This window comes from Sceloporus undulatus, chromosome 4, assembly GCF_019175285.1.
Source record: "Sceloporus undulatus isolate JIND9_A2432 ecotype Alabama chromosome 4, SceUnd_v1.1, whole genome shotgun sequence".
NCBI lineage: Eukaryota > Metazoa > Chordata > Lepidosauria > Squamata > Phrynosomatidae > Sceloporus > Sceloporus undulatus.
The window spans coordinates 77,659,446-77,687,291 of record NC_056525.1 but is presented as its reverse complement, the minus strand read 5'-3'; the positions used below and the strand labels follow the sequence as shown (position 1 = coordinate 77,687,291).

Sequence of the window (27,846 nt, the reverse complement as noted above, 5' to 3'; positions counted from 1 at the left end):
ACGAGGCCGCCTTTTTAAACATCCCTCCCACGAGCGGTCGGCGCGCAGGTTACCACCAAGGGCGCGACGTGATTGGTTAGTTTCACCAGAGGCTTCGCGATTGGCTGCCGAGAATACTATAGGACCGTTGATTGACGCGGCGCAAACCATTCAAAGAGGGCAGAAGGCGGGGAAAAATGTTTGTCAATGTCTCTGATTGGCTGGGACTAGGGAGAGGGCTGAGGGGCCGCTGATTGGCCGGCCGTGCCGCCATTTGGAGGCGCCACAACAGGGCGGAGGTAGGAAGGCGGTTAAAGTGCCTGTATTGGCAGTATCGAAAACGCCTCTGTAGTGGATGGGAAGGTAAGGCGGCATCGGGCCGAAGCGTTTCCTTCGCGTCCCCAGGCAGGCTGCATCCGCACTGCAGAATTAATCCAGTTTGACACCGCTTTAACTGCCCCTGGCTCAGTGCTATGGAATCCTGGGAGCTGTAGTTTTGTGAGACATTTAGCCTTCTGGGGCCACAATAAACTAGAGTTCCAGGATTCCATAGCATTGAACCAGGGCAGTTAAAGCGGTCTCAAACTGGATTATTTCTGCAGTGCGGATGCAGCCTGCTGTGTCCTACCCTCTTCTTTTGTTGTTTCTGGGGAGTTCTTCTATTATCTTAGGCATGTTTTCTGTCTTGGGAGGGTTTCCTCTCCCTTCAAAGGCTTTCATGACCGGCATCCATAGTTTCTTTGTGGGTTTTGAGGGCTATGAGGCCATGTTCTGGAAGAGTTTCTTCCCGAGGTTTTGCCACTATCTGTGGCTGGCATCTTCAGAGAATGGTGGCATGGGAGTGAGTGGGGTGTGTGTATACTGTGTAACCCTGCGTAGGGAAGAGTGATGTCCATATTAATCTGTGTATTGTTCTGTTCTTCAGTGGCCAGAACAATACAGAGATTAACATGGAAATCAGTTTTCCCTGCGCAGGGTCACTCAGTGTGTGTGTGTGTGTGTATATATATATATATATATATATCCCACTCTTCTGTGCCAGCCTTCTCTGAAGATGCCAACCACAGATGCTGGCAAAACCTCAGGAATAAACTCTTCTAGAGCATGGCCACATAGCCCCAAAAACCCACAAAAAACCATGGATTCCCGTCTCTTTCTGCCAGGGCTAAGCTGTGACTTTGACAGGCGAATGTTCAACAGGTGATGTTCTCCTTGTCACCCCTTCTGTCACCTACATCGCTTGTGTGGCTAAAACAGGGTCTATTGGCGCATTGACACTGTAGAAATAATGCTGTTAGGTCCAGCCTGTGGAGTCTTGGGATTTACCATTTTACAAGGTCTTTGACCTTCTCTGCCAAAGAGAGCTGGTGCAGCCTCACAAAACTACAGATCCCAGCATTCTGTTGGATGGAGCCATGGCAATTAAAGTGGTGTCAGACCGCATTATTTCGCAACCCTGGGACAGCTGGTCTTAATTCTGGCTCCCGCTGTGACATTCTCCATGGCTTTGACTGGTGGCCCTGGGGAGGACCAGACACTGTTGAGAACTGACTGTGCGGTTTCTAGGTGAGAGCTTGGGCTAAATGAAATTGATTACCTGTTGATTAAACAATTGCACCTGAGTTGCCAAGGTAATGTGCCAGTGTAGTAATACCCACGAACTGTCAATAACAGAAGCGTCTGTTGAATGAGAGCCTCAGTTTAAAAGTCACAAGTGTTTACTTAAGCATTTCTGTATCGCTTCCCAGCCCAGAAGAGCTCCCAAGGTGATGAATAAATAAAAACCAATTAATGCTTAGATTAAAAACATTTTTAAACATGTTAAAATATGCCTTCAAAACTCCTAAAGGTAGCTTAAAAACAAGCCTATAATCCAGTTCTGAAACAGTTAAAAAACAGCAGTTTCAAACATTGAGTGTCATACAGAACAGCACTGTTTTGGCTGCCCACTAGAAGCTTAAAAGAGATAGGGAGTTAGTACTGCTACAGTGAATGGCCTGTTATGGGTAACTACCAGCCTATCTTCTTGAGCTGTTGGGAGTGCAAGCAGGGCCTCCTTTGAAGACCTCAAATTTCTGACAGGCTCACATGGGAGGAAGTGGTCTTTTAGATAACTGGGCCTCAAGTCATTTAGGACTTTGTAAGCCAACACCAGCAGCTTGAATTGAGCTTTGAAACAAATTGGAAGCCAGCGTACTGTAGTTCTTGCAGGACTGGTTTTATGTGGCCTCCAAAATGATTTCCCTAAGAAGGGGTGTGGCTGGTGCACCAGCTGAAGCTGAGCAAATACACTCTTAGCCATTGTAGCAACCTGGCTTTCCAGGAGCAGTGTTGGGTACAAGAACACCCCAAAGCTCTGATCTTTCAGAGGGAGAGCAATCCCATCTATAACATGTGCTCCCAATCCCAGGTTGGTTTTCCTCCTGGCCAGCAGCATTTCTGTCTTGTCTAGATTAATCACCCGCATCCAGTCCTTTACAGCATGCAGACAATAGTTCAGTACTACCACAATCTCCTTAGCATCAGCTGTAAAGGAGAGATAGAGCTGAGTATCATCAGCATAGTCATAAATCTCTGGTTGACCTCTCCCAGCAGCTTCATGTAGATGTTAAAAAGCATAGAGTACAGTATTAACCCCTCTGGAAACCTACATGCTAATGGCCATAAGGCTGAACAACAGTCTCCCAGCACCACCATCTGGGAACATTCAGCCAAGAAAGATCAGAATCTCTGCAAAGCAATACCCCCAAGTCTCATATCACCTAAATGACTCAGAAGGATACCTTGGCTGATTGTATCAAATAACACAGAAAGATCCAGGAGCACCAACAGGACTCACTCCCCCTCTAACTCCCAGTGTAGGTCATTCACCAAGGCAATTTCTGCCCCAAACCAGGCCTATACCCAGATTGGAATGGTCCTGGTAGCTATTTCATCCAAGAAAGGCTGGAGTTGTGTTGCCACCACTCACTCTACAACCTTACTTACAAAGGGGAGATTAGAGACTGGTGGATAGTTATCTAGGGAGGTGGGGACCGATAAAGCTTTTTTCAACAAAGGTCTTAACAACTGCTTCTTTCCACATAACTCTCTTTCAATGAAGCATTTATAACCACCACCATCCAATTGGGAAGTCCTGGCAGCTTTAGTTAACCAGGATGGGCTTGGGTCTAGCAGATCCTAGCCAGTAGCCTCAGCTCTCTAAGCAACTTGTCCCCCTCATGTTGAATAATCTGAATTTCATCCATCAAAACCAGATGAATATGTGTCTGTTACTTCCACAGGCTACCTTCAATGTAGAGTCCAAATCAGAATAAGCCTGAGCAATTTTCTCTGCAAAGTATTTAACAAATTTAGCACAGCATTTTTCTGAGGGCTCCTCCTTAGCAGTCTGAGTAGCCCTTTAACTGCCCAGAACAGCTGTGCTGTGTGACAGTTGATGCGTTTCTTAAATAAACAACTGGTGTAAAAGCGTTAGTTGTGAATATCTATGTGGACATCAAGTGGAAGTTGAAACCTCCAGAAACACCTTGAATGTGTAAGGTAACTTCATGTATTTCATTATGAAAACTGACACTGATCATGGTGCTTGAAGCAAATCCTCATAGAAAGAACAAACATCTATGTAGGTTTCTTATCCGGCCAGATGTGGTCTTTCTCACAGTGTCTTGGAGGACATGGGGCACTCTTTCCCACCCACTACAGATTTGGTGCTGACTCACATTACCTGGGAAGTCTTTTGGGTTATGGAGAAATGCTTTGAAGGAAGACTGAATAAGGTGGCAGTAAGAAGCACTGACCGGAGAGCTGAGAGCAGAAAAAACGGGATCTCTTGGTCTGCCTTCTAGCTGCCCAGCCCCTCTTAGCTCTGGAATGGTTATCATTCAGACTTGGCAGTTCTATATGATGAATGAGGCAGCCCCCTTCCCTCCCCCCCCCCAGCCGCCAATATAAACTAGGGAGGAAAAAATTACCAAGAAATGTGACCAGGATGATTTTGCCAGAATGCAGAAACTGATCAGTTCTAAAAGTAAGTTCTGGGTGGTTGCTTCATTTCCCTCAATTTAAAGCTTGGCTACTGGCTAGGACATCACTCGCTCTCACATGAATCTCTTCTACCGCAGATGTGAATGTAATATACTGTCCTGAGCACTTATGTGAAAGGGTAGAACACAGTAGCAATAATTTAATGCTGGATTGGTTGGAGATGTTCCATTTGCACCATTAAAGCTTTATGTTGTACAGTAGGGGTTCCCAACCTTTTTGACTTGCTTAGCCCTTATTTCTGTGGTGGAGACCCTAAGAGGCCTACCCTCTGTCTTACAAGTTAATGGTGTTTAGGAGTAAATATAAGAATATCTTGATATTATTTAATTTCATTCAATTTTTATTTATTTCATTTCCCTGGAGTGGCTGTGGAATACCTGGGAAGTATACGTTGAGCCCTAAGGGCTCCCTGGAGCCCTGTCAGAAAATAGTAGTATTCCCTTTTCAAAGACAGATGGATTTTAATGACTTACAGAGGCTAGCTCTGGTATTTGTTAAACTAACTGTGCAAATCTTGATGGGCTAGAAAATTTGCTTAGGTGTTAATGACTTGGTAAATGAAAACTTTGGGTGTTAAAAATGTATTCGTGTGCTAGAGTATCAGATTTTACCATTATGTGTTAGGTTTATTCCTGTGATGGTATTCTTATTTTAAATTTTCTCACAGGGTGACGTTTTCAGAGTTGATCTATTCAGCCTTATGGATCTAATTTCCCCTGTATCTCACAATCAAAGGTAGTATTGCAATATGCTTATTCACTATCAGTAGAAATATAATTAACAGTCATATTACATATAGACCTGGGAGTATTTATAACTTACTGAAGTCAGTGGGTTTAGCCATGCCTGTGTCTGTTTTTGTTACCGTGTGTCAATCTGAGGTATTTGGAGACCTTTGATGAGTAATTACAGTGCATGAACAGAGCAGAATGTTTGCACTGAGGATATTTAAAAGCTGATACTCCTTTTTAAATGTTGATACAGCAGATGAGAAGATCTGTTGTTATGAAGAGTTTGAACTCTTAAGGCATTTTGTTGATGATCAGTAGAGTCCTAAATACATTACTGAGACAATGTTCCATTGATTCCTGAAACTTTCCAATAAGGGTGTGTAGTCATGCAAAATGATACTGAAATGTCTGAACGAGAGTTGGTGTCTATGTTTAGGGTATAATTGTAGATTTTAAGTACAAGTACTAAACTCTACAGCAGGGTTGGCTGGTTTAAACCAAATATCTTTAAAAAATCACTCCCTTATTAAATTAATTATTCATATATATATATATATATTAAACTCTTGCTATTACAGTATCACTATTTTTCAACCCTCTTACTGGAACAACAATGCTTGTTTGTATTAAAACATTTTAACAGTTTATTGGCAGTTGTTGATTGTTAGACCAGTATCCAGTGTCAGTTGCTTCTTTTTAATTACTCTATTTTAAAATGCAAGGAATGTAATTTAGAAACAAATTCTTCAGTTAACATAAGTTCAACCAAAACAACTACCAGTAGTTTTAAAAGAACACTGGTTTAAACAAACAAAAAACCTGTGGTTTTTTTAAACTGTTTTTTTTTCCAATTCTGCTCCATACTCATTGAAAGGTAAGAAAAGAAATACAATTTATAGTAATGTGGCCTCTTCTCTGAACATGACTGTAATGAAACTTGATACTCTGAAGTTCAAAACTCATTTGCTGTCTCCCTTTCCACAACGTTAGATAAATGTGCAAGGAAGGAAGATATATTGCCAAACTTCCAGGAACTGGCATGTCAGTACCCTTAGACTTTTAACTGCTTATTATGACAGGAGAAACTCACTCTTTCCCCATCCCCAGAGAGGGTATAACAAACAAATTTGGAGGAGGAAAAATTGGTGATGAACACAAATGACTGTTTTTCAGACCAGGCCATGATTTACGGCCTCTTTGTAATGAAGCCTCTCCTGTAGGACTGAACTAGTGAAATAAAACCCATCTCCATCACCTATTGCTGGTGCCAAGAAGTACATAGTGCATAGCACGTGATGCCTAAAGCAAGAGTTTTCACACAATATTTAGTAGCTTTGCATCGTCAAGAATTGCATTCAAACATTATATGCATAGTTTATTAGAAACATGGAGTTGGAAGAGATCTGAAGGGCCATCAAGTCCAACCCCCTGCCATGCTGGAATACATAATCAAAGCACCCCCGACAGATGACCATGCCTAAAGAGGACAGTGCGTGTACTGCATATATGGCTCATTCCTTTTACACTTTAAAAGAATATTTCTGCCATGTCATATTAAGAAGGTTTGGTATATGTAAAAACATTCTGTCTGCTAGGCTTCAACTATGCCCATTTCAAATGTAGTAAATGTCTAATCATTTGTTTATTTTGCCAGAGCTGTTCTGGAAAAGATGGTGCCCTTCAGCTTTCCTCCATCAAAATATGCACTTTGGAATCCATCTCCTATTGGAGAAAGTTCTATATCTCACTTGACTTATTATAGGTATGATTTAGCTTATTGTATTATAGTATGACATCAGGTTTAAAAGCACTGTATTGTTTTCTGATCACTCTTCCTCCCTCACTTGCACAGGACCTTTTCTGCTTGTCTTCCAGTTACTGATTTAACAATAAAATCATAGGTTATCCAAAAAAGATGTAATGGTATAAATGGTATTTATAACTAGAATGAATAAAAGATTTCTTTAAAAAGGCATGTCTATGATGGTAGCTTTTGTTTTCTGTAGTGTGACATAATTATGACAAACACCAGATTTTCTGCTTGACGTTGGTCCAGATAAATGCAAAGATAAATTGTGGGTCTTTCCTAACTTAATGCCTAGAAGAGCTATTTCACCTTTTTCTGTTATGATCAGATTTTCAGCTAAAACAGATGGCTAGAAATGATTGCAATTCACTGTGGTTCATTTAGAATAAAACACATATAAAGGAACAATTTCAAATCCCAGCAACTTTTCCTAAGTTACTTAGTCATTTTTCCCTTTCATGGCATCTTTGTTTTTCTATTTTGTGGATCTTTTTCAGTTCACATGTTGCTTCTGTTGTGCGTTTTGTTCAATAAGACAGTTTTGTTCTAGAAGATAGTTGAAAGTCCTAATGTAATTATTTGAGGCATAAGTAATTCTGCTATTGAAATTGTTTGTCTCTTCAGAAACCCTAAGTTAAACATGACTGAGAAAACACTACGACTTGCCCATCGTCATGCTAAACAAAGTCGAAGAAACCTCTTCACCTGTTTTCTAGTTGGAACTCTTGAGACAGATGAAGGTAATTCATTTGCCAAAGGCCCCTTACCAGCCATTCTATTTCTGACTGAATCAGTAAAGCATACAGTGATACATCTTGGTTATATGATTCCCCCCTTCTGTCAAAACATGGCATTCTTGTGTGAGCATATGAAATTGCCTTATTTGTCAAATCAACAACATAAGAGGAAGAGGACTAAATGGGTCTTATTGACTCTTCCAGCTCTTAAGATTCTATGATGATCTGCCCATGAGTAGGCAGCTGTGACCCTCCAGATATTCTTGGACTGCATCTCCCAAGAACCTTTACCATAGAGTATGCTAATGTATGCTTATGGAGGTTGCAATGTCTGAATGGCCATGTTGCCAAATGCAGATTAATCCAAATACTGTCTCTTATGTTTGCCAGTAATTTTCAGGGACTTGGGAGGTTTTCCCAGCTTTTCTGCCTATGCTCCTTTTAAACTAGAGATTCTAACATTTGGATCCTGAACCTTGTGTGTTTAAATAATGTGCTTTACTGCTAAGTGGACTGCTAAATACTAATGAGTAGATATAATTTCATATAGAATGCTAGTGTTTGTATGTGGGAATCACGAATAAAATTTCTACATAACTTTTGTCTGTGAAGCTTTTTTTTACTTCAGAGCTGCCATGTGTTTTAGTTCCTTTGATGAAAAAGCTGATTGGAAATTTTTCACAGATATGAATCCCAGGATATTTTCTAAGGTCTCTGTCACCTGTGTTGCTGAAATGATACAGAAGAAAAGGTCTGGAAGTGAAAGGCAGTTTAGGCATTGTTGCATAAGAGGAAGGGCATGGCCTTGATTGAAATGACCTCACCTTCTTGAGTAAATCATTATTCAGATAAATACAGTGGGCCCTCAGTACCTGCATTAGTTTGGTTCCAGGACACACACACACGCAAAAAAAATGGATGGTAAAGTCCCTATTTGAAATTTAAAGTACCTGCGATTGACTACAGCCAGGCCGAGAAGCGATCCCAGGTCAGCAGCAATTGTAGCAGTAGCATAAAACATCTAGATTGCTGGCCAGATCACAACTGCAGTCACGATTTTGTAGTATTTTGAGCACTTTTGAACCTGAATTATAATATCATATAGTGCGCCCACGTCATATGCAGGCACATTATACACTGCTTTCAGCATACGCTAAAAGCAGTGCTGCTTCTTCAGGCACTATGCGCCGGAAGAAACAATGGCGCATGCGCCACTGCCACAAGTATGAGCCCCATTACTTGTAATGGGGCTCGAGCATACATGCTTTTTGTTTTACGTGGGGGGGCGGGCGGAAGGGATCCCCCACATAAAAGAAGGGCGCACCATACTATTGATCCAATTAGTCAAGTATTAGTCTATTCCAACTAGTATTGACTCCAAGGTTTCAGGTAAAAGTGGTTGTTTTTTTCCCTTCTGCCTAATACTTCTTTTAACTGGACAAGTCTGGAACTGATCTAGCCAGCTGTCCCAGACATTGGAGGAGGGGCCAGGAGAGACCACGTGAGAGTTCTGCCTACCTCCAATGGCAAGCTGTCCCAGGCATCATAGGAGGAGGTGGGAGGGCCTCGCACACAGGCTCCCATGGCTCCTCCAATTGCGAATAACCAGATTCTCCAATGCCAAGTCTGCAAATGTGAAGAGCTGACTGTAGTGTATTTTAACTGATGTTTCTTCTGGCACAGATGGTGAAGGCATATTACTAACAATAGACCGTTTTGATCCGGGTCGTCAAGTAGCTGGTGGTTTGGAGAAAATACCTACAGCTCCTCTTCCTGGAGATTTTTTGATTCCATGTACAATTAATTTTGGATCTTCCTCAGGTGATGTCACAGTGCACAGTTCTCAAGATTTCAGCTTGGCTTTCAAGGTATAATGCTTCAAATCGTGCTTACCAGTATATTTGCTACACGTGTTCTATGTTGCAGTTTTGTTGTCTTGCCTTGTTAACATCCAGCTGCTGTTCAAAATCTTTCCAAGACCAATAGTGCTTATACACCATCATACTACCTCCTTGAATCTGCTCCCTGCTAATGACACATATTTTTATGCTATAGGTCCTTCAACAAAATCTAAACACCCAAGATTGTTTGGATCCTTCCAAATTGCTGACATTGAGAGTTCACATCTCTTCAGTAGAGAATATGGACAACCTAAATTTTGAATTTCACTGGGCAGCTGTAACATTGGCTAATGCCCTGAAATGCACTCCTGTGAAGTCTGTTCCAATAATTCCTACAGCTCTTGCTAGAAACCTAAGCAGCCACTTGAATATTGCCCAAGTTCAGGGGACTTGCAAGTGTGGGTGAGTTATGCTTTATAGTAATTCAGTGTGAAAATTTATATTGTTCATTGCAACTTTGATTCATTTGGTTTAGGAATCAAATATATCAATCCATTCTCTCTGAGAAAACTTGGAAACTAGTATGTTGCTTCTTAAAATTATACATAGTGAAGTTAATCTTTCCTGAATGTTCCATGACTGTCTATTCACAACTAGTTAGTAACTTCATAGAATGGTCTGGTAATATATAAAGACAAATCAGTGTATTGTTATTGCTGTTCTCACCTTCAGCTTAATTATTATTTTTATACACATTACACTGTCTAATATGACAATTTCTACAGGTCATTTAAAACTGCTAGCTTTGCAGGGATGAAATTTAGGGCCCATGCAAAAGCTGCTAGAAGTTGTTCAGTGGAAGTAGCAGCTTGGGCAGGAGTTACAGTGTGCAAAAGCTGTCCACCATCAGTTGCTCCCATCCTTTGAAGAATTTACATATCAATATTACAGTGTTGTTGGAAATGGCTGTTACAGAAATGTTCCACATCATCGCAACACAGAAATATTCTGAATAGCTGTAATATTACAATTGATTTATGATTAACTTTTGATCACATTATCTTTTCAAATAAAGCTGGGTATACATATAGGCCAGTTCAATAACTTTGGTATATATGTAAACTAAAGACAGATCTTGTGTCACAGGCTATGATGTATAACTTTGGTGCTATATTACTAACACAATACACTACCATGTTAGAGAATTGCAATGACCTGCTGCCTGACACCACATAGGGAGAGGCGGGATATATATAAATAAAAATTATTATTATTATTATTATTATTATTATTATTATTATTATTAGATGTCACGTTGTACAACAGGGCCTCCTACTGCACAACAGGGCACTCAAGATGTCCTGTTGCACAACAGGATCTTCATCACACAGCTGGGCACTGTAAAAGGTGGGGGCATTGTTCCAGCTGGGTGTCCTTGGCTTCCCTCTGCTCTCCCTTCTGGATTGCCAGTGCTATAGTCTCTGTTGGAGCTGTTGCATTCACCCCTTGTGCTGCCATTAGGCAACAGCAGCCTGTTCTACAAAATGCTGTAGTGTTGTACATCACTGTAGTTGTGCAACAGCTATGCTGCTCACTTCACTTGTATAGTGATCCCAGTGGTACTTCTGCAGCAGTGCTCTTCTTCTGGGAATACAACTGTTGCTCAACACTGTACAGTAGTTCTAAACTGCACAGTTTTATGCTGATTTACAATTTACTATGTCATAAATTCCCAAAAGGATTCTAGCATGCTTTCATATTCCCAATCTGGTATTGAGAATTGGTGTTTCCATCCCATGCCTGTGAAGAGTTTTGTGTATGACAGAAAATGTATGTAGGAACATATATTAAATTGCTTTACAAGTCTCCTGTTAAGTACCTTTCAGATTATGAGTAGTGAAAATGTTAGCCTCATAATATTTAATTTAGCATTCAATTGCCTTAAAAAAGTACCACAGATAGATATAAAATAACTCAAGAAAAACACTTTCTCTCTTTCTTGTAGTTATCTTACAATGGACCAGACAAGGAAATTACTTCTAGTTCTGGAATCTGACCCTAAAGCATATACTTTGCCACTGGTAGGCATGTAAGTATTTAGACATGTGAATCCTTTTCCCAGTATTGGTTTTTTTATGGGTTTTTTTTATTATTATTATTATTTTTTTGGGTATGTGTTCAACATTATGTACAAAGACGAACTGTTAAGGTTAATATATTTTCAGAACATACTTAGGTGATTTAAAATATAGTTCAATTTAGGACAGCTGTGACCATCAGAGCTACATGAGTCTGTCCCTGTTGTGACATTATTGTCTATTGCAAATGCTAAAGAATTTTATTTTTCCTTCCTTTTTAGTTGGCTGAGTGGGATATCTCATATCTATAGTCCACAAGTCTGGGCGTTCTGTCTGCGCTACTTATTTAGCAATTCAATTCAAGAGAGGTGACTATATATTTTCATTACACTGTGTGCATGTTAGAGGAAAACTTCTTCTTTCTCTTCTGTTGTCAGCATTTTGTTTGTTTATCAAGATTATAACCTATGTTTATGTTTTAGAATTAAAACATCCAAGATGCTATATCTTTAAAAAATACAACAAATGATTAAAATAGAAAGCTAAAACATGAAAAAAACAAGGCTTTGTGATGAAGCAGAATGGATGCAGTATTATTAACCACCTAGGTCAGAACTTCTCAGCCTTTGGTCCTCCAGCTGTTTTGTACTTCATCTCCTGTAATCCCTGATCGTAGACTATGTTGTCAGGGAGCTGAATCCAAAATATCTCAAGAACCACTGACATAGGCAAAAGCATTTGGAGCAGCTGAGTTTATATACTAATTATATTAATTTTAAGTGGCCATAGGTTTTTTTTTTTAAAAAAAAACATGATTGCTAAATCTTGTTCAACACTAATAATTTAGTTTTTATTCTGTCAAAGGAAGTTAAATTATCTTTGTCATATTTGCTAGATAATTGATCTGCCAGTGTGATGCACCGATGATGAGAAATTTCTTTCTATTGTCTAATGAATGTTGTTCTGTCTAGGGTGTCTTCAGAATCAGGTAGTTTTCTCATTGTGCTTTATTCTCTGAAGCATAATGGTCCAGAATTCTATGAATGCTTCCCTTGTGGTGGATGTACTGAACTAGGTTTCCAGCTACTTACAAGCAAGGAGACATTACATCTGTTCAAAGTAAGTTACTTGCATGTTGGAAATATGATTGTGAAGTGGCAGTGGTCAATGCTTGAAAATGTTTAAGGAATGGAGATGCATTTTAAAATTATTCCATGTATAATTTGTATATATTTGTATACTGAAAGACTCCTGTAACTGCACTGTGTTCAGGAAGTTTGTATTGAATTTTCTTTCACAGCTAGCAACTGCTTTTTAAAAATCACAAATACTGCTTCAAGTCTGTGTGGTGTAGTGGTTAGAATCTTGGACTACAAGTTGAAAGTTCCAAATTCAAATATTAAGATATAATGTAGTATTATAATTAAATGGAAAGGTTTTGCTTTATTTTAAGTTTAACCCTAAACATTATCATCGTATGACAACTGAATACTGTCTGTATATTCTGTGCATAGCTTGATTATTATTGTTCTTTAGGAGAAAAAAAAGATGTCATGTGTGGAAAGCTTTCTGTTACCGAAAGGAATAAATACAAGGTCTTTGCGTTTATGCTGTTTGAAGAGTAATTGATTTATTCCTACTTCAGTAGGATAAAAATGATACAAAACCGGTTTTTAGTGTGACTCTAACTATGATGGTGAAAAGCATGATCTCCTGTTACTCCTCTCCATGTATACTTTAGTGTGGTTGCTAGAGATTTGCAGTGTCTTTTGATTTTCCAGCCCTTATCTTAGTTGCGTATATGTGACTACAGTAATAGTTGTCTTACCTATTGTGAATCTTCCTATGGAAATGTTCTTAGCAAATAAAAGATAGCCCTAACATTTTTGTTAGTTGTGGGTTCTTACCAGATTTCTAGGTGAATCTGGAGGTAGTTTTGCAGTAGTTATTGAACACTACACTTAGTTATTGCATCTATTTCATTTCAGAATGTTGAGCCTTCAGGTAAATGTCCTATCCAGTTTGAACTGAGTTCAGAAAATAAACATGCAGAAATGGAATTCTTCAGCAAAATTTTGAAAAATGTTTCCATTAGCAGGTGAGTCGTTTTTCAGACATTTATGCATACTGTACTGTAGAAATACATTTTTCTATCAGTATCTAGTTCTTCATTTGAAGATATTTCTTCCATGCAATAACATGTTTTTCAGCTAGAATAGTTAATAGTTACTCTGTCACATTCAGCATGATCTTAGAAGCATGTCCAGCATATTTCAGGTAGTTGCACAGGATAACCAGAGGTAAAGATATAGAATCTTAAGTTCTTGCCATCTGTAAGTTGTTCTTAATGCCAGAAAATATGTAAAAATGTTTTGTAAGTCTTGTTTCCTCAAAACTTTTGTCTACATAATTACACATCTTAGTTAACTCTTAACTGTTATTGATTTTCTAAGTCAAAGACTGCAGTAAGAAAACATGCTTTTCCCTTTTGACTAGTATAACTGCAATAATAGTCTAAGGGAATCCACAGATATAATCCTTACCTTGAAGTTCATTCTGTTAGAAAGATGAAAAGGTCTTTATGTGTCATGTGTAGCTTGCCTACCAGCAGCTGCAGCTTTGAATCCTTATTATTTGCAAAATTATTCACTTTAAATGTGACAGGGATATCAAATTGATATTTCAGATCTTTATGGTAAATTATGTTTTACAACAGCACAAATTTCAAAACTTTTTTTAGCTTGTCTCAAAGTACTTCTCCCAATAAACTGTCTGATCATGACTCTGGTGTGGAAGATGATACATCTCCAAGACTATTTCCCAGTCCTTACCCAGTGTGTCAACAGGTAATTCTAAAGCTTTTATTTCAGGAGTTTAGGGGAAGAAACGATTGGTTTTATTATACTTTTGGGTAGCTGATAGGGCCCAGGTTCAGCATCTATATTATCCGGCTGATGTTATGCCATCATCTTGCCACTAGGTTGTACTACAGTGCTATTAACCCTTTATTTCTACAATACATCTTTCAGATTAATTTAAGAAAAAGCTTTTCAAGAGGAGACATATTCTGCTGTATGAACATGCAAGGCAATAAACCAGCTCAACCATAGCCTAATTATTTGATTTAATTTATTAGGGATGTTCTAGCAGTATATCAACATAAGAAAGAAGCAGAAATAATAATTAATAATAATTTGTTTTATTTATATACCGCTATTCCAAAGATCATAGCGGTGAACAGCAAGTAAGCTAATTAGCAAGTAAGCTAATTTGCCCCCAACAGTCTGGGTACTCATTTTAGCGACCTCGGAAGGATGCAAGCCTGAGTTGAGCTTGGGCCCTTTGTTGGTTTTGAACTCGCAACCTTGTGGTTTTGAGTAAATGGCTGCAGTACAGGCATTTAACCACTGCGCCACCAGGGTTAAATACAGATATACAGATATGCTTATTAAGAACGTAAATGACTGCTAATTGAGATGGTATTGATTAGCTTAGGAAGGAAAAACGCTGAATACAAAACTAAAAAGTCAGTGCATGTTTCTTATATAGACATCATTAGCTCCGTTATTTGTATTTTGTATAGTGAGACACACTGAATACAGGTATATTCTAAACTAACACTTCCTTCTCATTATCCCTGTTTTAAATTGATCCACTTGTACATCTTACTTCCACACATGTATGATAGTGTTATTTGGGTTTATACTGGCCCTTTCCATGGATTCCTTATTGTAGAACTTTGAAAGATGTCATACTCAAGGCCTCCTGTTTCCTTAATAATGAATTGTAATTTGCATGTTTTTCATGCTTTCTCTTTCTATTGATTTTATATCTATAGTGTAGGAAAATATGTTACTCAGTTGCTGAGATGGAAAAAAAATATTCAGATTAAATTAGTAATATAAGAAATACATAGACCGGATAGTTTTACATATGTTTTACATCTAAATAATTTGGTTTCCAGATAACAGAGATCCAGCCTTCAGTACCTGAACTATCAATTGTATTTGATGGTGGTCCTACAGAATTGGTTCCAAAACATGTCATGATCACAGATAAAAAAAATAAACCTCCATTTGGATATCAACCTGCTAAGATTACATGTCCTGCAAAGCATCCCCCATGCCAACTCCAGAATTCTGATTGTGGCAAACACACATTTAGTGGCTTTGCCAGAGAATCTTTTCCAAAGGAATTACCAAGGCAGTTAAAACAGAAAATTCCAATTTTAAAGCCTTGCAAAAGAATCCAACCTCCATTACAACAGCAGCCCAATGCAGTCGGATTTCAAGCAAGGAAGAATTTTGAATCTACTTCATCCTCTTCTTCAGCATCTCCCAACACATCTCCTCATCAACTTGGAAAACCTGAAACGTATTTGGGAGGTGGTGATGCTGCACAAAGGAAAGGGCAGCTTCCAATTAGTGGACCCACAGAATCTAAATCTAAGCAGTCTCCTGTACCTTCCCATTCCCCCTGTCACAGCTGTGGGCAGTTACCTCCACATGTGAGAAGCCCAGTGGAGCATCAGATTCCAATTCAGCATCCACATTGTTGTCCTCCCTGTGTCTGCAGTTGTCAGCTACACAACCATATGCAATACACTCCAACAAATGCTTGGCAAGGAGTCTATAAAATGGGTTCCAGTCACACACCTGAAATTCAGTCAGGTAGCACCCAAGAAACTACAGAGTTAATTGTCCATCAAAACATGGAATGTACTGATTCTGGCTGCAATCTAGTATCTGCCAGTAGTAGCCCTATGAACCTAGGCCATTATGGAATAATGGGGAACTGGTCTCCTTGTAGCGATAATTTGGCAGCTACACGTAATATTTCTTCTTCTGAGGACTCTTGGAATGCACAGTCTCATGCAGTATGTTCAAAAATGAGATCAGATAATGAAATGATGGGGTTATCATCAGATGTTTACCGAATTCTTACTGAACAAGACAGGCAGATCAAGCTGCTACAAGCTCAGGTTTGTGGGGTTCCTTCTGTGGTTCCTTAATATGTTTATAATTTATTTAGAATATTACAGAAACAACATTGTCACAATAGGCATGATATTATCAGACTAAAACTTGCTCCTTGTGTACACTGGTGCTTTTCTTCAATCTCTTAAGGCAAGTAGAAACTTCAAATGGATTAGTATTATATGCTTTTTAACTATTTTTCATGTCAAACAGTGACTTAACAGTTATTAATGTTGCTAAGTTTACAGTCAGTTTAATGAGCCATTAACTTGCTTGGATTTAGGAATAATGCAGATCAGAAGCCAGCTAGATTGTAATAATGAGACTTCCATTTTTTGTAGAAGTAACTGCTGATCTATAAAATCCTCTATATACATAATTAAATTTGCTGCCTTCCATAGTGTGAGGAAATAATAGTCTTTTCTTCATAAGAGGCAAACTGTTGACTGTGATTTTTACTGCACTAATTGCTTTCCCCATTTTTATTGTTATCTCTGCAGTTCAAATAACACTGATCTTACATGGTTACAGATCCAGCGGCTTTTAGAAGCACAGACGCTTCAGTCCTGTTCCACTATAGCAAGCAATAGTTTACAGTCTAAGGAGCAGCTAGAATTTGTTGCCATGGAAACCCAATCCTCCCCAGTGTTGCACATGAAAAAAAGTGTCAGCATTGCAGTGAGCACAGGTAATGGCTTGTGCACTTTCTTGATTGACACTAATAAGACAGCAGTGGGAAAATGCTAGACACAGGTGCCATTTTGATTTGGTTCTTTATAGCCAGTTATACTGTCTTATTTGCCCCAGTAAAAAAACTGTACAACCAATTGTGGGTCCTCCAAACAGACAGCACTGTGTCAAGGATGATTTCTAAACAGTGCAATCATACTGTTTCTTGAGAACTGCATGTGTGTAAATTGGTTTGTTTGTGATGAACATGAAGTACTTTTAAGCAACTTTTTGGAATCACATGGTTTTGACCTCATCTTAGTGCAATAGCTTTCACCTTGCTAAGAAAAAGTGTCTAATAAGATTGCAGGAATCTCAGTTCATTTTTCACTAAGTGGTGGCTCCAGTGTTTTGTGTTTATTGCTCCTATAAGGACATGACAGTGTTGCAAAGAATTTTAGGTTGCAAGAGGCACAATCTAATCATGATGTGAAATTGTACGTGAGTGGTATGTTATTTTCACTTTTTTGCTCCTTAGTGTTATGTGTACAGCACTGACTAGTTGGTAGCTGCAGCAGTTGGTACAAGTGATTGCTTGCTGGGCTTGAATCTGATGCACTTTTATTACTGAAACAGCCCATGCAAACAGGGTGCTATACTACTAATTTTGCCAAATTCAACCAAACTTTCTTCCTGTGACCTTTTTTAGGTGCTAGCTTGTACTTGAATGCCCCTTTGGAAAGAAACAAAGATTCTGTGATGCAGGATGATGGTGAAATTTCCAATGAAGATATTAATATTTCTATGAACACAGAAAAAGACAAGAGTCAAACAAGCATTGCCTCGTCATTAAAAGTTGTTGATATACCCAGCTTTGTAGATAGTGTCCATATTGTTGAAGAAGGGCCTAGTCAGCATTCTGTTGAGCTTCGGTAAATATTCTGTTTTAAATTACTTTTTGACTTCCTTCAATAATCTTTGCATACTTCTATCATGCAGAATCTCTCTGATTTTATAGGATTTACGCTTGCATTTGATTTTACTAGTATACAGTTGCAAATATGTTTCTACACTTCTAGAAATCATTCCATATTGGCTAGCTGCAACCTTTTCTCTCTGTCAGCATGAGTATTAATAGAAGAAAGGTGATTACTTGATTTGGCTTGGCTGAACTGCTTGTTTATATTCATATTAAGTATTAGCTTGGATACAAAGTCCTCTCACACATGTTTTTAAAATTGTACAGTGTGTTGAATTTATTTTCTTAAAAATGTATGAAAAGGGTGAGTCCAATTTACTGTTTCCATCATAGCAACCGCTCAAAATAAAGGCAGGGGCAATGTGCAGCCCACCACAACTGGTCTTAGGTCCCTAAGGGTCCCCCAACCTTCTTCCACAACTTATATGTTAAAGCCATTTTATTTGCTTTAAAAATTCACCCCACCTGTGCTTTTGCCCCTCTCCCCAGGCTATTTTAGACCCATCAGAGGCCCTTTTCAACCAGGAAGCAAACTGGAAATTGAATAGGAAGAAAATATAATTGAGCAAGAGATAGATGGTGGAACAGCAAGTAAAACAGGCTTATCCCCCCCCCGCCCCAAATAAACTCATAGGCTAAGATTGTGTGTAAAAATTGTGTCTAAAATTATTTAGTGGAGAGAATTTAAAAGAAGAGAGAGGACCCTCGACCCAAGCCTGATGGTTACCCACCCCAGATTAAATTGCATAGCAACTAAACCTACATAAAAATATGGTTATACCCAATCAAGTTAAAAGTCATGGCTTATCTTTAAAATGGATCAAAATAGTGCATATAGAAAAGAAGTAGAATTTCTCTCATTGAGTGCCTAGCAGCTGCAGACAACTAAATACTGAAGTAGTTAGTCACTGACTAAGAAATGTTCAGTACAAGCAGACCACTGAATGAACCCTAAACTTACTTGTTTTACATAGCTGTTTTACTTCTTGCAACTGTAAGAGGTTACTTATAATGTGAGCCTCTTGAAATATCAATGTGATTTTGATTTATGTCTAAAATACACATTCACTGATGTTTGGGAGCTCATATTCTAGGAACAATTCATGGGCATGCATGACTTAATTATTCAGGCAGTGAATTGCTTTATAATACCAAAGTTACAGTTGTCAAGGTGACTTTTAAATATTTAGCTTACATAATCTTGCTGAGGAGGATAAAAATACCACCTCTAGCAGCAATTGATAACCTGTATTGACTAACTGACACTGTATGTGATCTATATCTTATCTCTTTCAGCATATACAATTGATTGCTTAGAGCTCTAGCACTTTATTACCTACATTGTTCGGAGAGCATGGGGGTCACTTCATGACCTAGGTAGCATTTTTGCATTTATTATCCTTGTTTCAGTCCTGATATTTAAGCATATGTTTCGGGGATTGCCTGCAAATGTGTTTTAAATTTCATCTAATTAAGGAGTAGTCTGTACCAGGGCTGGCAAAATGTTGTTCTCAAGGTGCAGGGACAGCAGTTTTATGTGTTAGGTGTCATCTCCTAAAAAATTTGAAAAGTGAAACTAAAAGTGTCCTCCTGTCAGCTTGTGATTTTGATCCCCCACAAATATTTGCAGGCTTGGTGTGAGCTAGTAGCCCACCCCTGATCTACATAGTTAGGTTAGTGGTACAGCAAATGTCCAGCTGTTAATTTTTTTAACCATAGTCCAGACTGCTTCCCTCGGGGAGGTACTTGTATTTTTTAGCATGGTAAGTAATACAGGGTATTTTTCTCATCTGTTGAAGTCACTATAGCTTGCTTTGTAGGATGTGATGGGCCATCAAGATTCCTCTTGCTTATTGCCCATGGCATTACTATTCCCATTTCTGAAATTAATACCAGCATCAGTCTTTGTCGGGAGGATTTGTAGGACAGCTAAAATTGGGCAGAAGGAGGATATATTATTCAGATATTGTCATTTAATCTCTGGCAAGTGGGATGCGGCAGCTAAAAAAGCCAATGCAATTTTAGGTTGCATCAATAAAAGTATAGTGTCTAGATCAAGAGAAGTAATAGTGCTACTCTAGTCTGCTTTGATCAGACCCGACTTGGAATACTGTGTCCAGTTCTGGGCACCACAATTCAAAAAGGATATTGAGAAATGAGCATGTCCAAAGGAGGGCAACTAAAATGGTGGAGGGCCTGGAAACCATGCCCTATGAGGAACGACTTAGGGAGCTGGGGATGTTTAGCCTGGAAAAGAGAAAGTTAAGAGGTGATATGATAGCCTTGTTTAAATATTTGAAGGGATGTCATATTGAGGAGGGAGCCAGCTTGTTTTTGCTGCTCCAAAGAACAGGACCTGGAACAATGGATGCAAACTACAGGAAAAGAGATTCCACCTCAACATTAGGAGGAATTTCCTAACAGTAAGGGCTGTTCGACAGTGGAACACATTTCCTTGGAGTGTAGTGGAGTCTCCTTTCTTGGAGGTCTTTAAACAGAGGCTGGATGGCCATCTGTCGGGGACACTTTGATTGAGATTTCCTGCATGGCAGGGGGTTGGACTGGATGGCCCTTGAGGTTTTTTCCAACTCTACGATTCTATGATTTTAAAGATTGAACTAGATCTTCCAAATTTATGTCTCTTTTTTAAAAAATTAAAGTTTTTGTCTATATAGTCCAAATAAACACTAGATATGTACCAGAAGGAATTCCAAAATTATATATAACTACCTGTGTAGAATGGACCCAAACAATTTAAAGAGTTTGAATGTATGCAGATACATGAAGCCATCGTAGTTTTCCATGAGGAAAACATTTCTGATTTAAAATGGAATATATACCCTCTTCAATATATTAAACATAAGTCGCGTGTAGTACACTGTAGAGCAGGAGTGGGTAAGCTTTCAGCTTGCTTCTGCTTTGGTATTTATTAGAATGCTGAAGTCCACCCCTTGGATCAGGTGGATATTTGAACATTAACAATTATAGAACTGGTTCTGTGCGCAGGTTAGCCTATGAATGCCAGATATTGATCATAGAATTGCACTGGAGGAGCTACAAATGCCTGGTGGAGTATTCTCTCCAGGAATCTCTAGCTCCTTCAGTGTGACTTTTGGTTAAAGTTGACCATAGAGTTTTGGATGGGGGTTGGGGGACCCATTGTGACCTAAGACCAGTTGTGGTGGGCTTCACATTGCCCCTGCTTTTATTTTGAGCAGTTGCTATGATGGAAACAGTGGATTGGGCTCACCCTTTTCATACCTTTTTAAGAAAATAAATTCAACACACCATAGAGTTGCACTGGAGGACCTAAATATTCCTAGAGAGAATATATTATTAAAATCTGTGAAAAATCAAAGCTGCAAAAGTCAAAGCTGCAAATGTGGAGGGCTGGTGTATTTTTTTATATTTGTTTCATTTCTATACCACCTTTCTCCCACAATAGGGTAGGAATGTGTAGTCATCACAGCCACCTTCCAAATCCTTCCACACAAAAATCTACTAATTTCCCTCCAAGTGTTCCTTATCAGCAACTTAATTTAGGAGAGACTTTAAACCCTCCCCACCACCATCAAAAAAGCACTGTTGATGTTTTCAGATAGAAGTCTGAGATACTTTCTTTTCTTCTGTAAATCATTTGGAGATTTACCAGTATATTCTGCTCAAAGTTTTCCAACCCCTGTTGCAGAAGCACCTTTTGATTTTAAGTAAGAAAGTCTGTCTCTCCTGCCAGTAATAAAACGATACATGAGACACTTCTGTTGAATGAAGCTTAAAAAATGAACAAAATATTTCTGAACTATAAAACCTGGAACTAGGTGGTACATCTTACAGTACTAGGAGTTTCAAAAAGTCTATCTTGAGATATAGTCACTTCTCTTCTGTCCCAAAGACAAGCAGACATTGACAATTTCATTTACTGCTCTGAATTATCTGCTGACTTGCTGTTGTCTGCTTCTTGCAGTGGGCCAGCTGCTACAGGGATAGCCCAAACCTCTCTACTGAATGAAAGTGTTAGCATGTGCTTACAATCCAGACCATCAGAGGGAACTGATAATCATTTGGCAGCAATTAATGAACAAAACATTGAAAAAGTCATGAATACCTTACCAAATGTCCCACTAGATGACCAGAAATTTTACCAGGATATACTGGTAAGTGTTCATAAAGAACCCTTTCAGTTTAACATTCTTATTTAACCAAAGTTTGCTAATAGCATTGGCACATAAATTGTTTCTCATTTTTGAAAAGGACAGTGGCTCGCTCATCAACATGTATCTATTTGTGTCTCCACATTTTTCTCTGAATTCTTGAATAGACTCTCTTGTTTCTAGCATTCTGTGATAGACAGTTCTCTGCATTTTATGTGATGCATAGCTAAGACAATATGTGGCACAACAGGAGGTAACATTTGCCTTGCATTTATCAAAAATGAAACTGGATAATTAAGAAGTTCATATATGAGCACATGATTGTCTCTGATAGACTGTATATATAAAAAATAAACGTTGATACATAGGTTTGTGGAGTGCTGCTTGATTTGATCACCTTTGTAAATACTATACATTTAAAAATTATTCAAGGAAAACAAATGTTTAGAGGTTTCCTTTGAAAAAAGATGGTAGAAGGGACATTTGAAATTAGTATAGGTATATTCCAAGGTAAGCAATGTTGATCTAGAAATTAGTTAATTCAACTGTTTAAGTGTCTTTACACCCCAAACTAGCTGCTGTGATGAAGGGATGCTTATGTTACACAAGCATTGAGTCCTAAGCTCTTAATTCTCACAACCCTGTGATTTTCAACTTTATCAAAATAACTCTGACCTTGAAGATATTGACAATATACCAGGGGTTACTCTTTTGTGTGCTTTTGCTTTGGTTCACTTTTTATATTTCTCTATAGGGTCAAGTAAATCATTTCTTGAAGGCATCTTCTGAAGTAAGCAGTTCCTCTGTAAAAGAGGGGGTGATCAGCAATGAATGCAGCACTTCTTCAAAATCAAACAACCCTAAAAGAGATTCAACACCTGACCCTGTCCCGAAAAATAAAGACAGTGTTTTGAATGCAACCTTGAAGCAGTTAAAAAAACTTGGAGTAAATTTTGACTGTCCTAATCAAATCAACACTGCTCACAAAGTAGAGAATGCTAGGTAAGTGAAGGGAAAAGGTGATGCACTAGTAGGTTAAAGGGGAGGAGGGGCAAGCTCTGCTCTCCTTGTATTGGCAGACTAAGGTGCGTTACAGACGCACTGAAGGGGTGTGCTAGGGTTAGGAAGGGACATGTTAGGGTTGAGAAGGGGCGTCACTTCCTGACGCCCCTCAACCCTAGTACGGACCGAGTCCGTACAAAATGGCGGCGCCCATCCACACGGGGGGCGCCATTTTGACGTCGCGCGGCAGAAGTGATGTCATGAGTGCGCGACTAGCGCCTCGCGGCGCCACTTACAGGGTCCAGAAACGCCATTTTGGTGCTTCTTTCTGGCTGCACCCAGGAACCACGCAGTTTAGCCGCTGCAGTTCCCGGATGCAGTAACTGGCGGCGGCAGCAGACCACCTGTTTTGGGCAGTCTGTAACTCACCTAAGTCCCAGCACTCTTGGTTTCCATGACCAGTGGTGAAGGATGATGTGAGTTGATGTGAGGAGAGATCTATTGTGTGAGAGAACTTCCTAAGGAAGTTACTTAGATCACATGATCTGTTCACCAAGTTACAAAGGTATTTATTGCCCTATAATTTAGCAGGACCAAATGGCATGCAAATAGAGATAGAAGACAGTAGAGATGCATGTAGGAAAATCCTATTTATCTGAGGAGGGGGAGAGAGAATGCAATGATTTTCCAACAGCACTTCTGGTTCTCCTAGTATGCATCTTGGAGCTGAAGGATTTTAAAAAGCGTAACTAAATGAAGCAGTTGACTTTGGGGTCCATGAGGGGATGGAGAGGTGAATAGGTAGGAATAAGCTTAGAGGAATGAAGGTTGATAAATGATAGAAAAAGATCTTTACTCTCCTCTAACCAGTCCTCCACATAGGTACTAAGTAAGATACATGGGCACGTTACAGACTCGCTGAAGGGGCGTGTTAGGGTTGAGAAGGGGCGTCCCTTCCAGACGCCCCTCAACCCTAATATGGACCGAGTCTGTACAAAATGGCAGCGTCCGTCCACACAGGGGCCGCCATTTTGACGTCACGGATGCATAGCGTCCGGACGTTGCGTGGCAGAAGTGACGCCACGAGTGCGCGACTAGCGCCTCGCGGCACCACTCCTGGGGTCGCTGAAAGAAGCGCCATTTCGGTGCTTCTTTCTTGCTGCGCCCAGGAACCATGTGGTTTGGCTGCTGCGGTTCCTGGACGCAGCAGGCGGCGGCAGACCGTCTGTTTTGGGTGGTCTGTAACTCACCATGGTTTAGCATTCAAACAAAAAGCCATTTGCCCATTTCTGTAAATCCTGAATGTTAGCCTGAGCTTCTTGGGCAGTAAGAATACAATGTAACAAGTACAATGTTACCTTTTGCTGCCTTTTGCTGTTTTCTTTCATGCAATATTATCCTTAAATTCAGATGGACTTCCTTTTAATCCAAACATAATTCTCTTCTCCATCAAGCTCTGTTGAAAGGTGTGCTTCAAGAAAACATAGTTTAAGAGCAAACCAAATGATTTATTCCTCTTGCAAAATCCCCTTGTTATTCACAAAGCCCAGTCATATTTTATAGCTTATAAGAACAGCAGTTAGTCTCTCGATATTAGGAGTCAAGCTTCTCTAAAGATACATATCTAGCAAAATGTTCATGCTTATGAGACTAGTATCTTCTTAGATGTTACAGTGCTGAAGAAGAACAGAAAATGTGAATAATATTTATAGTTTATGTCCTGATGGCACTATCTAATAATAAATCCCAGACATAGGGAACCAATGGCCCACGTTGTTGGATTACTACTATTGTCTAGACCAGCATGTCAGAAGTCATCAGGAATATTGGAACTGCAGCCCTCCAGATGTCAATGGACTGCATGTTCCTCACTTGTCAAATCTTTTTAGAGAATGTGAATTACTACTCTCCCCCCCAAGTTTCACAAATAATTATCATAAAATCTTACAAGATTTTTCTGCAGGTGGCATTTCTGGAGTGCAAGACATTAGCTACTTTGTAAATCTACAGATTAATTTACTTTTAAGAGGATGAGCTTCACGCTATCCTCTGCTGCCCTCACACTATTCTCTGTGCTGCACAGCTGTGAAGAGTTTAGAATAACCACAACATATTATGATGTCAGAACCTAAATAAAGTGAAGTTGATTTTAACTGTGGAAACAGCTGAACTTCATACTTCTTTTCTTTTCATTAACTACAGTTAGAAATAACCACAGTATTAGGTTTGAACCTGACATTAAACTTTGATTAATCCCAAAATGGAAAGTAAAGCTAAATTGGTCACCTGGACTTTATTTGCAAACTACACCTGTGTCTATGACGATACATAATTATATGGCCACTTGAGGTAAAGTAAAATAGATAGAGTTTAACTCTGCTGTACACTCCTCGATTTGAATTTTAATAATAGTTAGTAATTGTGCTGTACAATTATTATTTTATTGGTTTTTATTATTTTATATTGGTCAATGACTGAATAAACTGATTGATTGATTGATTCGCCACTTGAGGATGAAACAGCATTTTATGAGAACTAGTAATCCCACTAATGATAGATAGCCATGTTCTTGTGCCTAGAAAATGAAAATACAATCAAAGGATTCAAATGTGTACAATGCATAGAATACTGAAGACTTGGATTATTACTCATGTAGTCCATGGGCTGCATGCTACCTTAGGGCCCCAAGGGGCCAACATTTTTTTTTTTAAAAAAAAAATTGTTCCAAAATGTCTTCCAGGAAGGTGTGTGGACATTCTGCCACATTTTTGGTCTCTTGGACCATTTTGGGGGCAAGAAATGCCTTTTTTTAAAAGGAAGTAACTTCTGGTCACTTACTGCTGTTAAAAACCCTTTTCTGGGCCTAAGATGCCTCACGAGGGCCACAAACTTACCAGAAATGTCCCTTGCTCCCCTGGAAGGTCTTTGGAGAGTGTATAGTGTTTGGGGGAGACAGTGTGAGGGAGTGGCTTCCCAAGGTTTCCTAGGATCTAATGCAGCCCCCTGGCCTCCCACAGCTGCCTGCCTCTGACTTAAAGAAGTGTATGAAATTATGTCAAACATTGCTACAGTCTACTAGTTGTAGAAGTCAGCTGGTATGTATGTTACGGTGTGTGAATGGGTTATATATTCTGTGAGAAGCTATATAAGGAAGGGTGGAAGGCATTGCAGGAACACCAAAGTGATTTGCAGCACCATATCTTTTACAGTATTTTGACAACAATCAAAATAGTTTGACAACTGCTTTGACAACAATCAGTCAATGTAGTCTTGATAGTTTTATTTTCACCTGATATCTATAGGTAGGTGGAATAAGTTTCATGTTTGTTTCACTGATTTAAGCTATCTTATTTTCTTTCTCTTACAGTATAATGACCTGTATTCATCCTGAAGCAGTAATTCCAGGGCTAAACTACTTTTCATTTGCTAATGTTGGCACGAGTGGCTTAACTCCCAATGGTGTAGATCTGAGTATGGAGGCAAATGCTATTGCTCTCAAATATTTAAGTGAAAATCAACTGTCACAACTTTCTCTGAGTCGTTCAAGTCAAAAGGATTCTTTGACTTCGTCTTTACAGACTCTCCTGCACACTAATACAGACAAGACCTTTGTGGGTTTTGGCTTAATTTCCCCAAGCAATATGTCTTTTGCAACCAGAAAGTACATGAAGAAATATGGGCTCTTACAAAGCTGTGATAATAGTGATGATGATGAACAGCTGACTGATTATTACAGAAGAGAAGAAACCTTAAATCCTGTCCTACAGCTGGATTTCAGCCCTGCGATAGATGGCTTAGCCTGCTGGAAAGACCCTTCTGAAAGAATTGGCAGAAAAGAAGTTCCTCTTAATCTCATACACCATGGCAGTGAACATTGTAGTAGTGATGCGTCAAACTCAGAAGGCCCCATATTAAGAAATGTTACTAATGCAGTCCTTCCACTCAGAATTCTTCATCAGTCAAATGAAAGTTCAGATCCAGTTTTAAAAGACTTAAAGCCAAAAATGAAACTTGTATCTGGAAAAGCAGAGTTTACACAACATCCTGACAAAGAGAATCTTAATGTTCAGATTGTACCTGAAACACCACAAACACCTACTGTTGATTACTTAAATCAAGCAGACAACATGAATTCAGTGGGTACTTTTCTTGATGTACAGCAGCTCAGACAGTTGCCAAAATTATTGTGATCTTTGTTTTATTGCTGTCTGCAGGACTTTTCAGTATCAGTTTTGTCAGTTCAAGAGCATCTGTTGGCTAAAGATCTCTGAGGGATGTTCTGGTGAAGGCTTGCCATTTCATCTTGGCCAATCTAGTTGCCTTGTACGATATTAGCTGTTACATGAGAGACATGTTTACACCTCTGACGTATTTCAGGTATCTTGCCCTAATGTGAACATGGCTTGTGTGATGTGATGTATGGTGGCTTCATGAGTTTTAAAAGGGGACAGGGTGCAACAATTAGTGTTGAAGCAGACAATGAGTGTTTGTTATTCGGTTGATCTTTTTGGATTCACCTAAGCATTAGTATAATGCACTTCATTTTATAGCTCTGATTTTTTAAAGAATTTAAAATAAAATGAGGAAGTGGCTTTCAATTTCAAATCATGAAGCAAAACCAGCTCAGCAAATATCACCCATCTCTTGGGTTTTGAATTTGTATCAAATATAAGGAACAAATATTTCATACATTGTTGGTCTGTTCAATTGGATTGTCCAAATAAAATGTACTATAATCTTTTCATATATAAACTTATTAAAAGCAGATTTTTAAAATTCATTTCTGGTCTGGTCTGTTGCATCACTTACCAAAATGGTTTTGAATCATCTTCCACAAAGAGGACTTGTG

The 27,846-nt window shown here is 39.0% G+C and overlaps 1 protein-coding gene across 1 annotated transcript; it reads left to right on the top strand.

Moving 5' to 3' along the window:
* The first annotated feature begins 231 nt into the window (after window positions 1-231).
* STIL (STIL centriolar assembly protein) lies at window positions 232-27,758 on the top strand. Its single transcript, XM_042465228.1, has 17 exons — window positions 232-342; window positions 4,694-4,761; window positions 6,412-6,519; window positions 7,189-7,304; window positions 8,985-9,169; window positions 9,357-9,604; window positions 11,148-11,231; window positions 11,502-11,588; window positions 12,192-12,339; window positions 13,209-13,318; window positions 13,961-14,066; window positions 15,185-16,201; window positions 16,728-16,884; window positions 17,575-17,797; window positions 21,809-21,998; window positions 22,750-22,997; window positions 26,365-27,758. The coding sequence occupies exons 2-17, from the start codon at window positions 4,727-4,729 to the stop codon at window positions 27,185-27,187; spliced, it is 3,885 nt and encodes a 1,294-aa protein (XP_042321162.1). The 5' UTR covers window positions 232-342; window positions 4,694-4,726; the 3' UTR covers window positions 27,188-27,758.
* Window positions 27,759-27,846: the final 88 nt, after the last annotated feature.

Bases quoted from the DNA above. Each gene is read 5' to 3' on its own strand.
- STIL (XM_042465228.1), top strand. From the start codon at position 4,727: ATGGATCTAATTTCCCCTGTATCTCACAATCAAAG. The intron at 4,762-6,411 runs GTAGTATTGCAA...TTATTTTGCCAG, and splicing joins CCTGTATCTCACAATCAAAG to AGCTGTTCTGGAAAAGATGG. The intron at 13,319-13,960 runs GTGAGTCGTTTT...AACTTTTTTTAG, and splicing joins AAAAATGTTTCCATTAGCAG to CTTGTCTCAAAGTACTTCTC.